Below are 18,949 nucleotides of genomic sequence, written 5' to 3'. Positions count from 1 at the left end.
CACCTGTAATATTAAGTTTAATTAATTATGGATTCACGGTTACCCGTCAGCTTTATATAATATCACGGGTGAGTCACGTATACATAGAGGCTTAATATGGTATTTAATAAGTTTAATAAAGGAGAGAGAAGAATCTTCGTCTGGATCCGAAGAAAAGTAAGCGCCCCCCGGTCCAGGCTTAGTAAGCACAGGCACAGCCCGTGCTTTACCTCTAGGGCTCGCCCCTTACACTCTCTTTATCAGTCTTAAGTTTGGGTTTCTTAGCTTCTTTATTAGTATTAGCATATGGCTAAGAGGGAAGGGTTCTTTAAAGTTCTTATATATAAGTCTTATGTAGGCCCCTTTATAGGCATTTATCGCATTCTAGAACTCTCTATGCTAGTAATTTTAAGGTGTGTTTTCTGCCTTGATTAGAGGTTGGCAGACCTAGATGTGCGGCTAGATGTCACTTTTAGCTGTAGTGTTTAAAATGCCTAAATTGGTTTAGGAAGGAGGGGGGGTGGGGAGCAGAGGAGATAATTTATTTATTCATCCTATTCAAATTACTAGCACCTGTTTACATATACTCGCACATCTTTATGCTTGGAAGTAAGACCGGCTTAAATTATCCATTTTGTTAATCGTCCAGCGTAATTACTATCTTTGACTGTCTCTTATTATCAAAAATGGCAAAATGCGGTGTTGGTTCCATTTCAAATCCATATTTCCAGTTAAAGTCTACGCCTTCGTTCTCTAAAGTCAAATCTAAACTCTCGTTCCTTGCGTGCAAAGCCGGGTCGGAGCATTGGACTGTGGGTAGCTCTGAAAAGCCGATCTTGCTCGTCTCTCTAACTTTCTCATATTGTTGTTTCGTCTGAAATTCGGGCAGGAGTGGCTTCGATGCATCGCCTTCTTCATGAGCTTCCAGTCGATATAATTCTGTCTCAGCATAGTTGGGGCCTTGGACGGCGCCAATAGCAGGATCTGGATGAAGCCTTAACCGCCCCTCTACCAAAAATTCCAGGGCTATTTCTTGTGCAGATCTCTCAAGACTTTCCATTACATAGCTTTCGCCTACAGATTGAAAAGGAGGAGGTGGTTCTGGATGAGGTATTATAACTTTCGGGCGCTTTGCAAATGCTTTTCGAAGTGCGCCGGATCCAGCAGGGATGAAAGTAGGCTTTTCGTCTGTTTTGGACGATTCTTCCTCCCCTTCGTCAAGGTCGCTATCATCGTAGGCTAACAGATGCACTTTGCCTGTTGCATCTCCAACTAATAGTTTAGAAAAGTCTCGCGAAAATGCCCCGACACTAATCCCTCCCGAGACTTCAAGTACATGCCGTACTAACGCGTTCCCTGGAGCTTCGTGGATGTTCCAGGCTTTGACTCTGCCATCCGATGATCCAGTGTAGAAGCGTTGGGAAGACCGACCCCAAGAAGCAAACTTTACTCCTTCGTCACCGATTTCGCGAGGCAGGTCTGGCAACGGGTTGTCGAGCGAATCTTTCAGATGCGATTAGTATTGATCCTCTAGAATGTGAAGCTTAACTTACCGCCGTGATTGAGAACATGGATTGGCCGTTCTGTATGGTGTGCGGTGTCCCACACATATGTGTTGCCATCTGTACAGCTAGCAGTAACCCACGAATCAATGTCGCTATTTGGCCTTGAAAGTATTAGTTGATCCTCACAGAAAAGGCATCATAGAACTTACATCATAGTCAACTCATTTATATCGAGGGCGGGCAGTCTAACGTTTTGAGTAGGAAAAAAGCACCAAGCCCCTTTCGAGCAAAAAGTCTGACTTGGGTGCGAATGTCTGATTCAAAATGACCCGTGGGAGACGTCGCAGCTATGAAAAAGGGCTGCGTGGGGTGCCAAAGCACCTCGAATACGTTCTGCGAATGTGCAGAAGATATCGCAACCCTCGACATATCAGAGACATCCCAAATACATAACTCGCCAGTATTTTTCTTCTCCTCAGGGATATCAACATCATGCCCGTTTATACTCCGCGGCGAGTATCCTACAAGCAAGTAGTTAGCTACAATAGGGGCTTTTCCCCATTGCATCGTAGCCGGGAAATATGCCCAATTACCTCTTTTCCGAAGCTCTTGAGCTTGCTCTCGAGCTCTCTCGCCACTATAAGTATCGTAGGGCGAATTAGATACATCCATTTCGTCAACATTATAAACACGAATTGCGTTGTTGCAAACATCCGCAGCTGTCGCAACACGGTCGTGGTGTTCCGAAGTAACAACAAAATTGACGTTATTATCGTGCTCCCAGGTTCCACGCGGATCTAAAGTTGAACCATGGTCTGTAACAGACCACACTTTTACTGTCTTGTCGAAGCTCGCCGTAAACGTAAGGCCGTTTACCTCATTATGAGAGGAAGAAACCACAGATGTGTATAGCCACGGGTCCTGGGTCCGCCGCATGGACTCTAATGCGTTCTCTGCATTCTCTGCAGGCCCTATTAGAGGCCGGACAATCCGATGCTCTGGGATCGCCTTAAGGGTATCAAAAGATAACGATCCGACCCCAAGGTTCCCTGGCTTATTGTATTGCATATTGTGCCAGTCAGAATGAGCAACGGCTCCACATACGAACGTATCTTGACCAGTCCAACTAATTGCAGCGATGTCCCCACAACAATCCGTCCATTCACTTATACGAGTGAGATTGTCTTCGAGATAACTCATTGCTTGCTCCTTAAATGATCCCTGACCAGCATTGAAATTTGGAGGGGCTAATCCTAGGAATTCGCGGGAACTTAGCTGCGATAGAATTGAGGACCGAAGCTGGCGAATAGGTTGTTGGGCTTTGGGCTCAACCCACTGGCCAGTCGTAATTAATCCTTCAGCAGCATCTTTCAAAAACGCTGTTACTGCAGCTTTCTCACGAGAACGCAGTAGCTGCCGGCCTAATCCGGGCCCGGGTGCTGTTAGCTTTTGCTGTAAAGCCTCTTGTATCCGAGTTATTGCACCCTTCTGACCTGCCATTAATGATATTACTTTATCTGCAGGCCTAGGTGTCAGGTCCGGTCTTCGTCCGGTGACAGACTCGATTATCGTACACAGAAACTGAGTTTCTTCAATAGAGAAATCGACATGGGGCATATCTGGAGGCCGATTGTAGCGATCCGCAAGATGGATGTAGGGACGTGAAGCAGGTGTAATTTCAGCACTTTCTCGGCTTTTAGTTCTGAGGCGTTTGGTACATTCAATGCTATCTTTGATCTGAGCAGGCGTTGTTGACCTAATTAAGACCACTGGTTTTCTATTCGAGCGCCTTCTGGCTGCTGGTTGGAGTGTGTCGTGTCGAGTCTTTTGGCGACTAGAGCTGGAAGTTCGTAACGTCTCATTATTCATGGAATCCCCTAGATCTAAACCGTCATGGCTAAAGGAAGTTGCGGGAGAAGACGAATACTTTCGCGAGTTCGTGCTATTCATTGAAGTTTGCTTTGGTAGTATAGGAGGCTTTTCAAATATGTCGCCACCAGCTTCCGAACCAGTAGAATTGCTTCTAGACGTCTGGATTGCGTTTTGCTGCGTACATTAATTGTTGAGTCAGGAGATTGCGCGGCAGCGAAGGCATTGTACTAACCATCGACATCTCTTTCGCATATTGATCCACCATAATTTTTGCTCGAGCTGCAAGATCATTTTCGTATGCCATACTTAGCTTTAAACCATTGGCTACGAAGTTTTTTATGAAGCGAGGGTCTTTCACGAGGAATCCTGCTGTCTAAAGGAAGTTAGCATATATGAGCTAAGTACTTATAAAACAATGCATTCTTACCTTTTCGCCAACCTCCGCTCTTTCTTCTTCTGAAAGCCTCTGTTGGCATTGCGAGACGGCAATTTTGATATGGGGAAAGACTTGTCTCTTGAGCACCAGGTTGATCTGAAACTCGTTGTTTTGAGCAGCTTGGCTTGTAGTGTGTACACCGTCTCGAGAACCAGCATTTTGGGTAGATCTGTTGCTCTGCCCAGATGATACTCCTCCATGAGTCTTGCGCCTCTTCGCGGGGTTCTCTACGGTTACTGCGCCACTCCGACTGGCGTTTCCCGTGGAAAGTTTGCGCCTGCTTGACGAATTAACCCCTCTGGTATGTGCCCCGGCTGAACTTCTTGTTGCTACAGGAAAGCGCAGGAGCGCTCTCGCATTGGCGCTGTCGGCGGAAGACGGCCCCGTTGCTAAATGCTGAAAATCATTGTCTTGGTATAGTCCATCTCCTATCCTGTAAGCTATTGTGGTGCGCAACCCATTTGCGGAGCCAGGACCATGGGGCCCAGGCAATCCATCGTGCGAAACAGGGAGAGCGTCGAGCATTTGGGCCTGCGAAGCTGATATTTTTGAACCCCTCTGTGGTGCCTGGTCGCTGGCATCGTCGTCGCTCAAGGTGAGGTCAATAAGATCTGGGTCCGGAAGGTATCTATGGCTTGTCAGTATTATAGTAGCGCGAAGTCGCGCATTCACTTACGCGCGTGTCGCCGCCATGACAGGAACAGGAGGGAAGAAAGAAAGCCAGCGCAACCAGAGCTAATGGTTATTGGCATTGTAGGTTGAGGTGTGAAGCTACAATATGCATGCAATGTGTTTTCGTGACATTTTTCAGCATGTTTGTCATGGGGTGCTCCGAAGTATGATGAGTGAGGTGCAGTACGGAAACAGAACAATCGAAGCGCGGCGAGCACAGACCACCCGCGTTCAAATATTCAGCCTCGCCTTTTCACGGAACACGAGGCTGAGTGTTGCGAAAGCACTTCTCGTCGAAAAGCGTCCAATTATCAACAATCTCTCAGTCTTCGGCATCTAGACACCGAGTCACGTTTATGAGGTAGGTGCTTTGACTCGACAGAAGGTGCAGCAGATGCAGAGCTGTAATCTGCTGTATCAAACCGAACAATAATGGATAGTACCACTTTCTGAAGATTCTTCTGACCAACCAATATTTGATATCAACCAGCTGGATTTTCTTCTGGCTGTTTTCACACCCAATTACTTTGAACCAAGGCGAATGATCTCTTATTGCAATGGCCTCCGAATGACCTCTGTAGTCTAACAACTTTGAAAGTCACCTCCCAAACTCCATGATAGACATGATGTACTCTCTGAGCAACCCTCCATGGTTATACAGCATATTGGGCGGTTACAATTCATAGAGGTACAAGGCAAGCTCATTCCATTCCTTCCCTCCTAAACTGGCACTTCAACATCCTTGCTGGTGTCTAATTCTTCGTGTCTGCGTAAATCCATAGGGCGATCGAGAAGAGGTATGACATAAGGATCAAAAGTCTTCCAGTATGGGTTTTCAAGGTGGTATTTCTGACTCTGAATATGCAAGCCAAAGTCAGCTAAGGAAATATGGAAGTGTGGTTTTTAAGAGGTTAAGCGGGGCACTGTAAGGAGGCGGAAACCATACACTCTCATTTTCAAACCGCTCTACGATTGTGAAGGCTCTGGGATCGTGGACATCTTGCATGACCAACCAATCGATGGTCTCTTTATCATTTCGATAGACTCGTGCAGCTTCGACAAGCTTTGCCTTGAGTCGAACGATGGAGTCCGGCTTGTCGTTGGCATAGACTTGAAGGTTGTTAGCAATGCCTGTCTGACTGTGCTTGTGGGAACGAAGCTCGACCTCGACTTACGGTGGACTGAAAGTGTGTAGACCATTTTGGGTTGTTTAGAGTGGTAGCAAGGGAATTGTAACTTTGAATGAAGCAGACTCGAACGAGAATTGCCTTCACTTTGGGCTGAAAGCTAGAGCTTTACAAAGGACCGACTGGCGGTGGGGGCGGGGCTTTGAATGGGGTGTCGGCCAAGTAAAAAACTGTCGCGAGCTAATCGCACCTGCCATCAAACATCAAGATCAAGTCACCACCACCGTACCATCCCGTCTTCCCTCTACAATAATGATGGCAAATAGACTATTTTGGAGCTTTATTTGCCACTTCCCTTCTCGTCAGTCCTTGACCTGGACTTTGAGTATCCAACAGTATCATTATGGATGGTCAAATACGTGATATTCCTGGTTATTACTATGGTAAATTGTGTAGAAATGGTCATGTGCTTGTTCAGCCTGCTAATACTGCCATGTTAATGCAGACAGAGAGAAGAGGAAATATTTTAAAATAGAAACCAAGAGCCCCGCCGGCTCGGCATACTCATCCCAGGACGTCAAGAGGAGGAAGACAGTTGATGATGATAAGGAGAAAAGAGAAAAGCAGGCCAGAAGGGAAAGGGGTCGAATTTGCCGGTCCAAAATCCTGGAAGCATCGCTCGCTGGTCGGATTCTCTCACGGGAGCTGGGAAAACATGACGGTATTGATGCCACCCAGCTACTGGCCGATGGCCTTGTTCCTCAAGGCCGGCTACCCGCCTTTCGAGCCCAAAATAGCAATGCTCTGTTTACGTTGTTTCACCGGACAGATCTAGGTCCCTCCTTGGTGGATATTAGATTAGGTACATTTCTTTCATTCTCGTTCTATGGGACGTTATACTAATGACCGACATTATAGCCCATGGAGACGGATTATCCGCCTTTCGCTTGAATGTAGACAAAAGCAATCGGTCTGATAATCACAGGAGCATCGAAATCTGCCACGGTCCTCTCACCCCACAGGGAATTTATTCTTCACAAGCAGCCCGGTTTTTACAACATTTCGGGAATAGTGGACGTACCACCTCTCTCAATATGAATGAGCCCTGCAGAAGTGTTGCAATGACATGGCTTTCCGGCTCCACCAATTCTGGGATTGCGATAACGAATAACTTAAGGCCGCTTGATGCGGAACCTGGTAAGTGAAATATATATTATTCTGGAAAGGAGCTGCAATGCGGCTCCATTTAAGAACCTCCCATCTAAACGGCGATTCAGAGTTTCCTCCCTCCATGCCATTGCCAACCCACTGACAGCCTTTATCAGACGAGGATTTTTCACAGAGTTCCAGCACCATCTTTGGACCCGGAGTAGAAAGAGGTCCAGAGCCAAACATCTTTTCATCAACGCCTGCGCCCCCAGATTCTCCTTACCTGTTCGCATTCGGGTCTAGTTATGGAATACTCGGACTTAGAAAATCAGACTTCAGCCTAAGCTGGTTCAAGTCAGACTTCTATCCTCGAGGGGAAAACCCTAGCGATGTTTTTGCCTTGGAGTTTTTGGCAGATAATCACAATATTCTACTCTCTGGCGGTCGAAAGGGAATTCTTAATATTGCTGATCTCCGTGTCCCCAATACCAGCTCTGAGGATGTTATTACTCATCCAAGCTGTATAACTCACATCCGTCAGCTTGATAACCATAGAATTATAGTGGCCGGTCTCAACTCTCATCTCTGCCAATACGACTTGCGGTTCCGAAAGCTTACAAGCACGGTCTCTTCAAGCGCCCCGGGACCGAAGAAGAATAGCTCCATACCAAAACCCCGAAGACGTGATATCTCTATCAAAAATCAAACAAGTACTCGGTCAATCTTGCAGTACCCTGACTTCAAAAATGACTCTACCATCAATACGGGTTTTGATATCGACTTGGAAACAGGAACTGTTGCGGCCGCGCAGGAATGGGATTCTGTCAACCCACCTATTCGACTATTCTCACTACATGGTGGGCATACAGGTAAGCGTTTTGTGTAATAGGAGGTGCTTTAAAAAGAGTGTGCCTAACTCTCTGGCCCTACATAGTCATTCCTCATATACAAATGCCGCCAGATTTCGTCGTCAACAACCCTGTAAGGTGTTTAAAGTTCTGTAGGGATATCGAGGGGAGGATGAAGAGTCTTTACGTTGGGGGGTCGTTGCACTCAATCCAGCGATTTGCTTGGATTGGCGCGGAAGAGGCAGATTCAGGCCCTCTCATCAGGAGTGAGTAACTACGATACATATCAAGATTCCTGGACTGATGCGTGCCAGGGAGCTGACACGTACCCGGAAAACCTCTCCCTAACTCCTTCCACCGTTTCATGCCGCGTCACCATCTGGAACAAATCAATTCTCCAGCACGACCCAGCAATGTCAAGTCCTAAGCAGTCACAGGATGGCTCAGCCATGAATGGTGTAGGCAAGCCAGGAGAATTCCAGATCTAGAACAACAGCCAAGTCCTTCACAAAAAGCCGAAAGTAATGTCGAGGGGTATTTCAGCCCTGCCGAGCAGGCTTCAGTAGCGGCCCAAGGATGATACGGATTCGATGAATGCTTAGTGCAGACGCCTCTTTGATGAAGAGTTAACAAACACGGAATGAAGAAGATAAAGAGGCCCTCACAAGAGACATGGCCCTATTAAAAGGCAGAGACAGAATTTCCCGAATGACTATGCATCTCGCACCGATATATTTGTCCATGTCTCTTAGGATTATTACGCACCCTAAATAGAAGAAATTCTACTCGCTGACAAGACTGATCATTGAATAAAAGAGCAGCTCCTTCATGTCCTATAACATATCCTCCATACACGCCTGGAGTGCCATTGAAACTGATGAGGTATAGAAGTATACAAAATGTCAATCTAGGATTGTCCTCCGAGACCTCAATGATACCCGCGACACCAAAGCCCGGATTTTTAGACCTCATCCGCGAAGCTACAAGTGGCTTTGTGATAACAAGGGCTATATAAGATTTCGCAATTTTGAAGATGTGGATATGAGATATTGGTGTGGTGTTGTGAGAATTTAACTAGATGGCAAGCAATCCTTAGAACGACTGAGTACTCCTCGTCAGCCACGTTTGATGTTACGAGTCCTGCTTCTCCTCTCTTACCTAACGCTTGGATGCAATAAGTCTTTTATCATATATAATCGTTCTCCTCAGAAGGAATATCCGCTCGCTAAAATCATGTCGTCACGAATGCAGAATATGTATATATCAACATGGTATCATTTTATACGCCAGGGCTATGCTCCCGTCCATCTTGAAACCAACTCCACGCAAATGCACCCAGCCTTATCCTACATATAATTCACAACTGTCCATGTTCATACCTTCTCTCATTTAGGATGTGGAAACTCATCATCCAACTTAAGTCTCACCAGCACATTCATACTCAGCAACTCCTGCACCAACAATTTGGCCGCATATGGCATCGTCATCCTCGTCACACCCCTCGTGCTCTTACACGTCTGGCACCACCCCTGATACCCCATCAAGCCACAGACCTCACAGATATCGACCTGATGCGCGTCACTGCTCAGCATGAGCCGCTCCAGTAATAACTGAGAAGCACCATAAGCAATCAAACAATCACGTTCCATCTCTCCTAATCTCAACCCTCCGTCGCGCGAACGACCTTCCGTAGGCTGCCGCGTGAGAATGGCAAGGGGACCCCGGGAGCGCGAATGCATCTTATCTTGCACCATGTGCTTGAGTTTCTGGTAATAGATCGGGCCGAAGAATATATAAGCCGGCAGCGATTCGCCTGTGATGCCCGAAGTGACGAAATCCTTGCCAGAGTAACTAAACCCATTTTTCACGAGGATCGCTCCCATATCGTCGACTTTGCTGCCTCCGAACGCAGTTCCGTATTCCAGCGTCCCGTTCAAAACCCCGGCTTTACCGGACAGCAGCTCCAGCATCTTGCCGACTGTCATACGCGAGGGAAAACCGTGAGGGTTCATGATTATGTCGGGGGTTACACCGGAGTCGGCGAAGGGCATGTCTTCTTGGTTCACGATGATACCTACTACGCCCTTCTGTCCGTGGCGAGACGAGAATTTGTCTCCGAGTTCAGGACGACGGGTCTGCCGGGTCTGGACTTTAACAACCATGGTCTCGTTTTCGGTCTGCGAGAGCATGATTTTGTCGATGTAGCTGAAGTCGTGGAGCTTGTAGGTCATGGGCGCGGGCTTGAAATCGTTTGATCCGAAATCTGAGCCGATGCCTGTGGACATGGTATTTGCGGGAGTCTCTTTGTTGATGAAAACTTGGCCGGCGACGATCTTCTCGCCAACGTGGGCCATGCCTTCGTGGGTTAGGATTGCGTACTTTTTGTTGGGGATGCCTTTATTCTTCTCGTCTAGGACAGGAGCGACTATTCGGTCTGAAGACTTATTGGCGTATTTGCGAACTTGTGTTGCATATTTACGGAATACCTGACATCTTCCAAACCCACGGTCACAAGAAGCTTTGTTTAGTACTAAAGCATCCTCGATATCATATCCTGAGTATGACATGACCGCGACCGTTGCATTTTGACCAGCGGGGAGCTTGTCATAATGAATCAACTCAATAGTCCTGGTTTTGACCATTGGCTGTTGTGGGTAAACCATAAGATACAGCAGAGTGTCGATGCGTGACAGCTGGTTATATGCGATGACTCCAATAGCTTGCTTACCCATAGCACATTGGTATGTATTTCTTGGGGATTGGTTATGGTGAGGGTATGGAATGAGTCCAGCCACTGCACCTAGAATCGTGAAAGGTTCGATTTCAAGATGTGTCGTCGTTGGGTTGATTTCCTTCTCGTAGAGCGCAATATTTGAGTCGTTTTCTTCGTTGACATCTACATACTCAACGATACCTCGGTGCAAAAAGTCGTCGAAGTTCATCAGGCCTTTTCGTAGAGCCTCGAGAGATCGTTTGGTGACCTTCGATTTTCCATTGTCGACAACGATAAGGGGTCGACAGATTCGTCCTTCATCCGTTGCGATGTGAACAGAATTCGTGTGATGGTTAATGAAGATACTGACAAATTCAGAAACCCTACCCATACGGCGATATTTCCGGAAAGAATTTAAGAAATCCTTTGGCTGTCTTGTAAGCGCAAGAGGGGTGCCGTTGACGAATACAACGTAGGCCCCTTCCTCATAGATTTCCTTCCCACTCATAGAGATAATGTCTTCTACGCCCAGAGCTGAAACTAGCTTTTTCACAGGCTCATCGTCGTCGTTTGTCGTGATGTGGGTCATGAGAGCTAAGTTTTTCACAAGACCGCAAGCCTCGCCTTCAGGGGTATCAGAAGGGCAAAGCATGCCGAATTGCGACGGTTGCAAGGCTCTGGGACCACTGACTTTCCTAGTCTTCTCAAACTGACTACTGATTCGGGTCATCATTCCCAGAGCACTGATGTAGCTCAATCTGCTGAGAACATGCGTAACCCCAGCTCGATCCATCTTGAATCGCTTGACGCTCCAATTACCGGTCGAAATAGCACGGTTCATGCCGAGTGTAATATAATTACCGTGAGACTGCATATGGTTGAAGGCATCGAATTCCATTGCTCGATTTTGCTTCTTCAAGACCTTGTCGATATTGATTTTCAGGTCGACGTTGAATTTCTTGAATAAATCTTCAAAAAGCAAGGATAAAAGCTGGCCAGCAAGTTCGAGTCTTTTGTTACCGACATAATCGCGATCGTCCACCAGGCTGGGGTCGTGCATTGCCATGAGAACTCTTCGGACCATGAAGCATACATAAAGGGCTTTGGGTCTGAAATCCAACCCAACCACAGGCACATGCGTGATGATGATATTAGCAAGAGCTTCAAGGCCATCACTAATATGATTTCGGCGTTGTGGTGCGCCTTGTGCTTTATTTCTCCCGCCCATTTTGACCTTGGATCCAATATGATCCAAGGCTTGCTGCTGCGAAAAGATCTTCAATCTAGAAGCCTCCTCAAAGTTCACGGCAAACTCGTCCTGGTATGTGCTATCTGTACCGGCAACCAAAAGCAGCATCTCGTGATCTGATTGAATGCCCATTGCTTTAAGCACGATAACAATGGGAACCGCCTCCGTGAGAATGTTATGTTGTAGATATATTCGTTCCTTCTTCAGCATAACGTAACTCTTGGATTTTCTCTCGTGTGTAGAACTAGAAGAAGTTAGATTGTATCAGGTACAGTCATTAGGGGTCTTGACCTGGTGACTGATGCTGAAACCATGCCCTTCTTGGGATCAGCCTCAACGATAACTCTGTTCTTGCTCAACTGTTCTTGGACCAAAATGACCTTCTCCGTACCATTGACAATAAAGTAGCCTCCGGGATCAAGGGCACATTCATTCATATGCGCCATTTCACGGTCATTCTTGCCAGATAGCCGGCACTTTGAGCTTCGAAGCATAATTGGCATTCTTCCAATAGCAATATTCTTCCTCCCAATGATGACCTTCCCTCGCATGTATCTTATATCAACTCGAATTGGTGCAGCATAGGTCATGTCTCGGAGACGGCATTCGTTGGGAGTGATCTCGTTCTGCGGTTTGCGGTCGTCATAGTCCAGACGTTCAGGCTCGCCCACTCTAATATCAGTGTACCTGAGACCAAAGTAAGTATAAGAATATCGTGGAATATTAACGGGAACACGGACTCGAGAAAGAAAGATGCATCGACATCGCTAGTGACCCTCCTATTTGCTCGGACGATCTCCTTGATTTCCTGCTCGATAAAGAAGTTGAACGAGTCAATGTGTTGCTTGACTAGGCCTTTGACCTTCAAGAACGCAGGCAATAGATTCCATTTGTCCTATCTAGACATCAGCATACTTCCATAATAGCTGTATAAACACATCCGCACCTCGGCCGTATTAATGGGATCTGTCAAGCTCTTTCCGCCGTAGAATGGTTCGAGTAATGCGGAAAAGCACTATATAGACGAGGTTAGGACGGTTCTAGGGCTCGCAGATCCAGCAACATACATCGTCCCCCTTATGTTTATCAGGTTCGTTCTTTGCGGCAGACTTTGTGGTTCGCGTACGCTTTCGTTTGGTATTATCTGTGCCGGCATCTTGTCCACCAGCTTCCGTCTCTCCTGTCTATACGCATGATTAGAAATAGGTTTGCAAGACGTAACTTGACATTCATACATTTTCTGCAGACGATGGCTTTGAAGCTGAGACCTCAACGGGCCCGGCAGCTGATGCCTTCTTTTTGGGCGGCATTATTGGTTGCGTCGTTGCTGTAAGGAAAAGTCTATCGAATGACGGGTCTGTCTCGATAGAGTATCCTCAAAAAAAAACGACGAGTACAAATCGTACCCCACCAAGAGGCTATAAGCTCGGCTCGGCAAGCGGCCTATTATCTCGGATTAAAGACGTGCCGCCCCGTGGTTCCTGGCCAAGACCAAACAACCCCTGAAAAGCTAAAAAGCGGCCGTCTCGTCCGATATCTACACCGCTTCTCTGAATGAACTCACTTGCTTGTCCTTGTCGTGGAACTGGAACTTTGAGAAACCGGGAATGTTGAATTTTACTATATGATATGTACTGTACTTGACAACCACTCACTATTATTTTTCAGTATCAAGGACAGATAGTACTGAGAGCTACCTGGCTTTTCTTTTCGTTGTGTATCAGGCAAAGGTGGAAGAGATACCCCTCCCCTCCCCCTCATGCTCTACGGAGTACTTGTAGGGATGAGATCTTCAACCCCCTCTGAGCCCACCCCGACCGAGCTTTTGCCCCCCTTTGCCACGTAAAACCCAGATTTCCACTGGTTTGAGTGGAAGGGAAGGCATGTCGATCCCGCTCCGGCCTAGAACTAATTGCCAGACTTGTACGGGTAGTTCGCCATGCCATAGGTTGAATACTACCGTAACGTACCGTACCGTGCGTGCTTGATACAGTACAGTTGAGAATAGAAATTTAAGGGCAAAAGGGTTCATAAGCCCTCTCTTACCGCTCAATGGGCATTGAGTACCTGCCAACCGTAAAGTGGTTTCAGGCTTGAGGACAGCACAGCGCTTCAAGCCCTATAAGAATTGCAATGGTTGTGGTTGATTGATGGAACCCTTCACTCTGGCGGTACACAAAGTGGTCGAAGGAAACCCTTTAAAGTCCTGCAAGTCCTGATAATAATAACTACCTACTGTATTCTCCATGCCCGACTTGTGCTTTGGAAATCGATTAGTGAAGACTACACGCAAGCACAGAAACGACTACTCATTTCTAAGCAGTGCAGTGTTCTCCCCAAGGTCCGTCCAATTGGGCTAGGTAGTAGTAGGTTGTCACCGTGCTTTCAATCCTGTGCCTAAATCCCTTTGCAGGCCAGGCCAGGCCAGGGCACCATGCACTGACAGCTCCCTCCCTACTGTACCCAAGTTCCAACCACTCGATGCTACCGCCTCGCATTCTGTCTTCCTCTGCATCCCTCCCTCTGCAACTTGTATCAGTAATATATTGTATCCCTAGACGTTACCATTTCTCCAATTCTTAGTGCCTGTCCCATGTTGATTGTTGTTGGGATAAATACGAGTAGGCCTACTCAGGGACTTACTAGCTTTACCGCACCAAGCGACTAGATGAAAGCGTAGCGACACAGGGGTCGACGACAGTCTTCAAGCTCCTCCACAAGACTCTCCTTGGTATCGATACTACAATTCTTTGCACGGCGCCTGGTCTCCAGGACGCACGCATAACCTTCTTTTGGATACTTCTGTTTCTAGTTTCTCAGGTAAATACCTACCCATCCTTTCTCCTGCTTTGCTTGACTTGTACGAGTTGTGCCGTGGTGATCTCGCTGGCGTTGGGATTGCACCTTTGAGAAACCCCGCGCGTACGTGCTGGATGAATTCTGACCATTTTCAGTGTTGTTATAGTATACGAACATGGCCTATTCCAATAGTACAAGCGACAGGATGGACGAGTTACGCTTTCGCAGCCAGCAATCCCTTGATTCAATCAATGGTCTAGTCTCTCCTCCACGAACCAGCCGAGTACCTCAATCCCAACCTCTCCATACTCAAGATGGCCGGGGCGGTCTGATAAGAAGATTCACTACCGACTCCGGTAGAGTACCGACAATTGGATCTCTGCTCACCCAGCGCGGTGTGCCAGAGCAGCCCTTGGAATATGGTCCCTCGGTATGTAATCTTCATCGCACACAGTTTCCGTCCAATTTTCTTGGAACTTCAACACCAATACTCGCATTCTACCTCGGAATTCTGTACTATACATTTGCTGATCACAACTTTAGACTTACCACAAGGTGCAACTTGTAAGCTACTACTTTCTTCGAGCTACATGTCTAAAATTCAGGAGCCCTCACCACCCCCTTCGTTTTCCACTCTAGGAAACGATCCCCCACTTCGATCTACCCCCACTACACACAGATACGTTCAGCTTTTGCTAACACCCCACAGTTAGAGAAAAAGAAACTCGAGTACGAGCGACTACGAGAGCAGAAAAGACGATTTGAGGCTGAGATGCAACTTCTGGATCTGCAGCAACGCCGCGAAGAACAAGAGCTTGCTCAGATGCAGGAGGATATTGGTCGAACCAACAATAAGAACTCGAATACCGGCCATCAATCCGAACCAACTACTCCACCCGAGTATCGCGAAACTACTTCGGGATTTCCTTCAGTGTTCTCTCGACCAAATCGATACTCGGCTTCGAGCCTGACCTCTCCGCCAGGTCTCTACAATCGCCCAGGGCGATCTGGTTCTCAGCTCACTTCCCCACAATCCGGCATACTCCAATCTCGAATGATGGATGATAAGCTCCCTTCCAAATCAGTTCCAGGATCCAGACGCAACAGTGACGAAGACGAGAAGGAGGAGGCTGTTAGACAGGATCCGACAAGTCACCGAGCAACGAATGCGTAAGTGCTGGCTTTTCAAATATTGTAGTACATGTCCTCTTGCGATTGTGCTTCTCAACTATGCCTATCTATCGCCACGTGCGGTATCTTGAAGCACAGAAATACCTGTCACTGTTGCTCTTCCATTCAGCTTCGAGCGCTAGCGTCTCGGCACAACTTGCCCACTTGACATTCGAGCATCTTGCTGGCAGTCATCATCTTCCCACCGCCCACATTAGCACTCTCTTTTCCCCCGAATTTGTTCCTGGGACTCTTTTGAGTATACAATATTTAGCACCACCTCATTTTTCACTTTTTTTTTTTAAAGATCCCACTGCCCGACGTATTGAAACATTCACTTTAGACTAGGTGGTCGGTCTTAAGTGTGTTTTTATATCTTCCTCGTTTCACCCCCACCACCACCATTATCCAACTCCCCAACTTCCACTTCCCCCTTCAACTCTGTACAACGATTCTTCTATCACACAACAAGCCTTCTCAACGCAGCAGCATACATTCCATTCTACTTGCAAACCATTTCTTGAGTCGCAAGGACAATTGACTATTCGCTCTGGCAGCACTCTATCCTATTCATTGTTATCTACCTCCGTACATTTTTTTTACCCTCAACCTCGTCTTCGAGAAGCGCAATCTGTTCTTCCAAAAGCACTGTCGACTTCATTTAACTGATATCCGCATAGTCTCAACAGATATTCGATGCCTGTAACCAAATCACGCAACGGCATACACAACATGTTGTCCGACGATCCCGCCAGTACCACCCGCTTCCTCTTCGGCGAGGAGATGGTGCTTCATCTCCAGACGTTAAGACGTATTTGCAAATGAACGCCACAGACGACAAGTTTCCAATTCTTGTTCGTCGTGATGACTACCCCGGCTTGGTAAGCTCTCTTCAATTCACTGTCGAACCATTGCCTGACCGCTAGATGCAGCTTTCCGCCTCCTCTGCAGCTCTTGATCTGGCTTTGTCACAGTCACCTGGCCCGGACTCCAACGGTTGGGCGGCTCCGTTTGCTTCGCGCGGACACAGGTCCTCCCAGTCCCAACAGAACCTTCCAATGAGCAATATTCCAGGCCAGACCAACGGATCAGCTTCGAACTCCCAGGCCGAGTCCCCAGTCAGCTCTCGCCAGTACCGTCATTCTTTAGACTCGCAGTATTACGACCAAGATAGCACCTCTACCCCCGTTACATCGCCACATGCTACACCTCCAAAGCTCCATTCTTCCCAATCTGCAAGTGAGGTCCCTACGATGAGATCAAGCATGAACGGAATGTCGAGCGTTAACACGACGCCAAACTCGCATGCGCAGCAACATTTGCACAACCACAACGCCAGTTTGGGCCGCATTCCACCAAATGCTATGAACAACCGATTAAGCCGTGAGATGTCTTCGGGAGAGACCTCTACTTTGCGAGATGCACAGAATGGAGGTTATCAATCTATCAACTCAGCTCTTCAAGCTAGTACCGCTCCATTCAATCCTACCTTAACTCAGAGCATGTCTCAAGCACAACTGCCAGCGGCGATGACCTCTCCAACAGCGCAACAAGCATACTCTGTTCCTGGCCAGGGCTATTACAATTACAACATGCCAATTATGAACATGGGAATGCAGAACATGAGCCTTGGCCAGCAGCCCATGTACTCTCCACAACCCAACCCATATGCTCCTTATGGTAACATGTATCCGCAAACTCAGGCCCGCGGCCATGACAGCCAGGCTCGTGTTATTCAGCAGCGTCGACAAAACGATGGTGAAGGTAAGTACTTCTCCCTTTTCGCTATTGGCTGTATTTTTGACTCGTATATTAGCAATGAACCGATTTGCCAACTTGGCACTGGATCAGATTGGTGGTGAGATCTATTCTCTGTGCAAGGACCAGCATGGGTGTCGGTACCTACAGAAGAAGTTGGAGGACCGTGATCCTGCTCAAGTCCACATGATATGGCTGGAGACCAATCAGCATGTCATTGAGCTGATGACTGATCCTTTTGGTAACTATCTGTGCCAGAAGCTGCTGGAGTACTGCAACGATGACGAGCGCACCGTTCTGATCGAGAACGCCTCTCACGATCTTGTCCGCATTGCTCTCAATCAGCATGGAACTCGGGCTTTGCAGAAGATGATCGAGTTCATCTCAACCCCTGGCCAGGTCCAGACCATTATCAGTGCTCTCCGCTATCGAGTTGTTGAGCTTATTCAAGACCTGAACGGCAACCACGTCATCCAGAAGTGTCTCAACAAGCTTTCACCAACTGATGCTCAATTCATTTTCGACGCTGTTGGAACCAACTGCATCGATGTGGGCACTCACCGCCATGGTTGCTGCGTCCTTCAACGTTGCATTGACCACGCTTCTGGAGAACAAAAGGCTTGGTTGATTAGACAAATCTCTAACAATGCTTTCCTCCTCGTTCAAGATCCTTTCGGAAACTACGTTGTCCAATACATCCTCGATTTGAACGAACCAATCTTCACAGAACCCCTTGTTGCAATGTTCTCAGGACGTGTTGGTCAGCTTTCAAAGCAAAAGTTTAGCTCCAATGTTATCGAAAAATGCCTGCGATGTGCTCAGGAGCCATCAAAGGATATGCTGATTGAGGAGATGCTTCAGCCATCAGAGCTTGATCGTCTTCTCCGAGACTCTTTCGCCAACTATGTCATTCAGACTGCCCTTGACTACGCCAATCCTACAATGAAGGTGCGCTTGATTGAGGCCATCCGTCCTTACCTCCCTGCTATCCGCACAACCCCCTACGGTCGCCGCATCCAGGCCAAGATTCAAGGCAATGAGAACCGCAGTGGTCCGTCAAGTGGCCAAGCTACCCCGAATGAGCTAGAGCCAACGCAGGCACCAATTCGCCATCAACGTGGCTTGTCGAACGCCTCTGCTGGGAGCTTTGTTAGCCCGGTCAGTGCCTACGCCAATGGATACCCACCGGCAAGTGGGCCTGGCACTACAAATGGCTTCCCCGGAGCAGTGACCCGTCCGGCACCTCAGCCAGGCGGTGCTGGAGGCTTCCCCAGCAGTGAGCAGCTTACATCCAACCGCCAAGGTTCCCAGCAACCATTCCCTTACTCGTATGGTAGAGGAAATGGCCAGACTGGAGCTGAGACTTGGCTTTGAGTTGACTCAACCTTTCGTAACGATGACATGATCTTTACGTATGTAACGGTACGAACATGAATCTTTTCGGGTCTTGATTTGCGCCGGATTCTCCACAGAACCCATCGTGTGCCCTTAAAGGCAGACTTCGCTCCTCGATACCTGTTTTCCCTTTACCTTACGATATCACGGCCTCCGTTGTCACAATAGCACCCAGGGACTGCAATCATTGCAGACTCTTTCGCCTTATATCGTCTATTACAGTGCATGCAGCACGGAGAATTTTCAATTCAGCATTTTTACACGCGCCTCCTGTACC

At 47.6% G+C, this 18,949-nt stretch overlaps 4 protein-coding genes across 4 annotated transcripts; 1 reads left to right on the top strand and 3 right to left on the bottom strand.

Annotated features, from left to right (window-relative positions):
- Positions 1-616: 616 nt before the first annotated feature.
- Positions 617-4,485, bottom strand: raf1 (Rik1-associated factor; the record flags this gene model as incomplete). Its single annotated transcript, XM_031151251.1, has 6 exons — positions 617-1,482; positions 1,533-1,645; positions 1,735-3,515; positions 3,589-3,729; positions 3,784-4,420; positions 4,469-4,485. 6 exons carry the CDS (start codon positions 4,483-4,485, stop codon positions 617-619), a joined length of 3,555 nt encoding a protein of 1,184 aa, XP_031003369.1.
- Positions 4,486-5,184: 699 nt separating this feature from the next.
- On the bottom strand, positions 5,185-5,664 carry LHYA1_G006310 (uncharacterized protein; the record flags this gene model as incomplete). Its single annotated transcript, XM_031151250.1, has 3 exons — positions 5,185-5,319; positions 5,411-5,574; positions 5,640-5,664. The coding sequence occupies 3 exons, from the start codon at positions 5,662-5,664 to the stop codon at positions 5,185-5,187; spliced, it is 324 nt and encodes a 107-aa protein (XP_031003368.1).
- A 3,309-nt stretch (positions 5,665-8,973) lies between these two features.
- On the bottom strand, positions 8,974-12,860 carry rpc2 (DNA-directed RNA polymerase III subunit; the record flags this gene model as incomplete). The annotated part of the gene is made up of 6 exons (XM_031151249.1): positions 8,974-11,794; positions 11,842-12,237; positions 12,279-12,445; positions 12,497-12,565; positions 12,618-12,734; positions 12,786-12,860. 6 exons carry the CDS (start codon positions 12,858-12,860, stop codon positions 8,974-8,976), a joined length of 3,645 nt encoding a protein of 1,214 aa, XP_031003361.1.
- Positions 12,861-14,554: 1,694 nt separating this feature from the next.
- SPAC6G9.14 (Pumilio domain-containing protein) lies at positions 14,555-18,651 on the top strand (the record flags this gene model as incomplete). Its single annotated transcript, XM_031151248.1, has 7 exons — positions 14,555-14,779; positions 14,893-14,913; positions 15,059-15,519; positions 15,663-15,759; positions 16,200-16,400; positions 16,452-17,283; positions 17,336-18,651. The coding sequence occupies 7 exons, from the start codon at positions 14,555-14,557 to the stop codon at positions 18,649-18,651; spliced, it is 3,153 nt and encodes a 1,050-aa protein (XP_031003362.1).
- Between the last annotated feature and the right edge of the window lie 298 nt (positions 18,652-18,949).

Source organism: Lachnellula hyalina (genome assembly GCF_007821495.1).
Source record: "Lachnellula hyalina strain CBS 185.66 chromosome Unknown contig00125, whole genome shotgun sequence".
NCBI classification, from domain to species: Eukaryota; Fungi; Ascomycota; class Leotiomycetes; order Helotiales; family Lachnaceae; genus Lachnellula; species Lachnellula hyalina.
The sequence above is the reverse complement of the archived record's forward strand: the minus strand, read 5'-3'. Positions and strand labels throughout refer to the sequence as shown.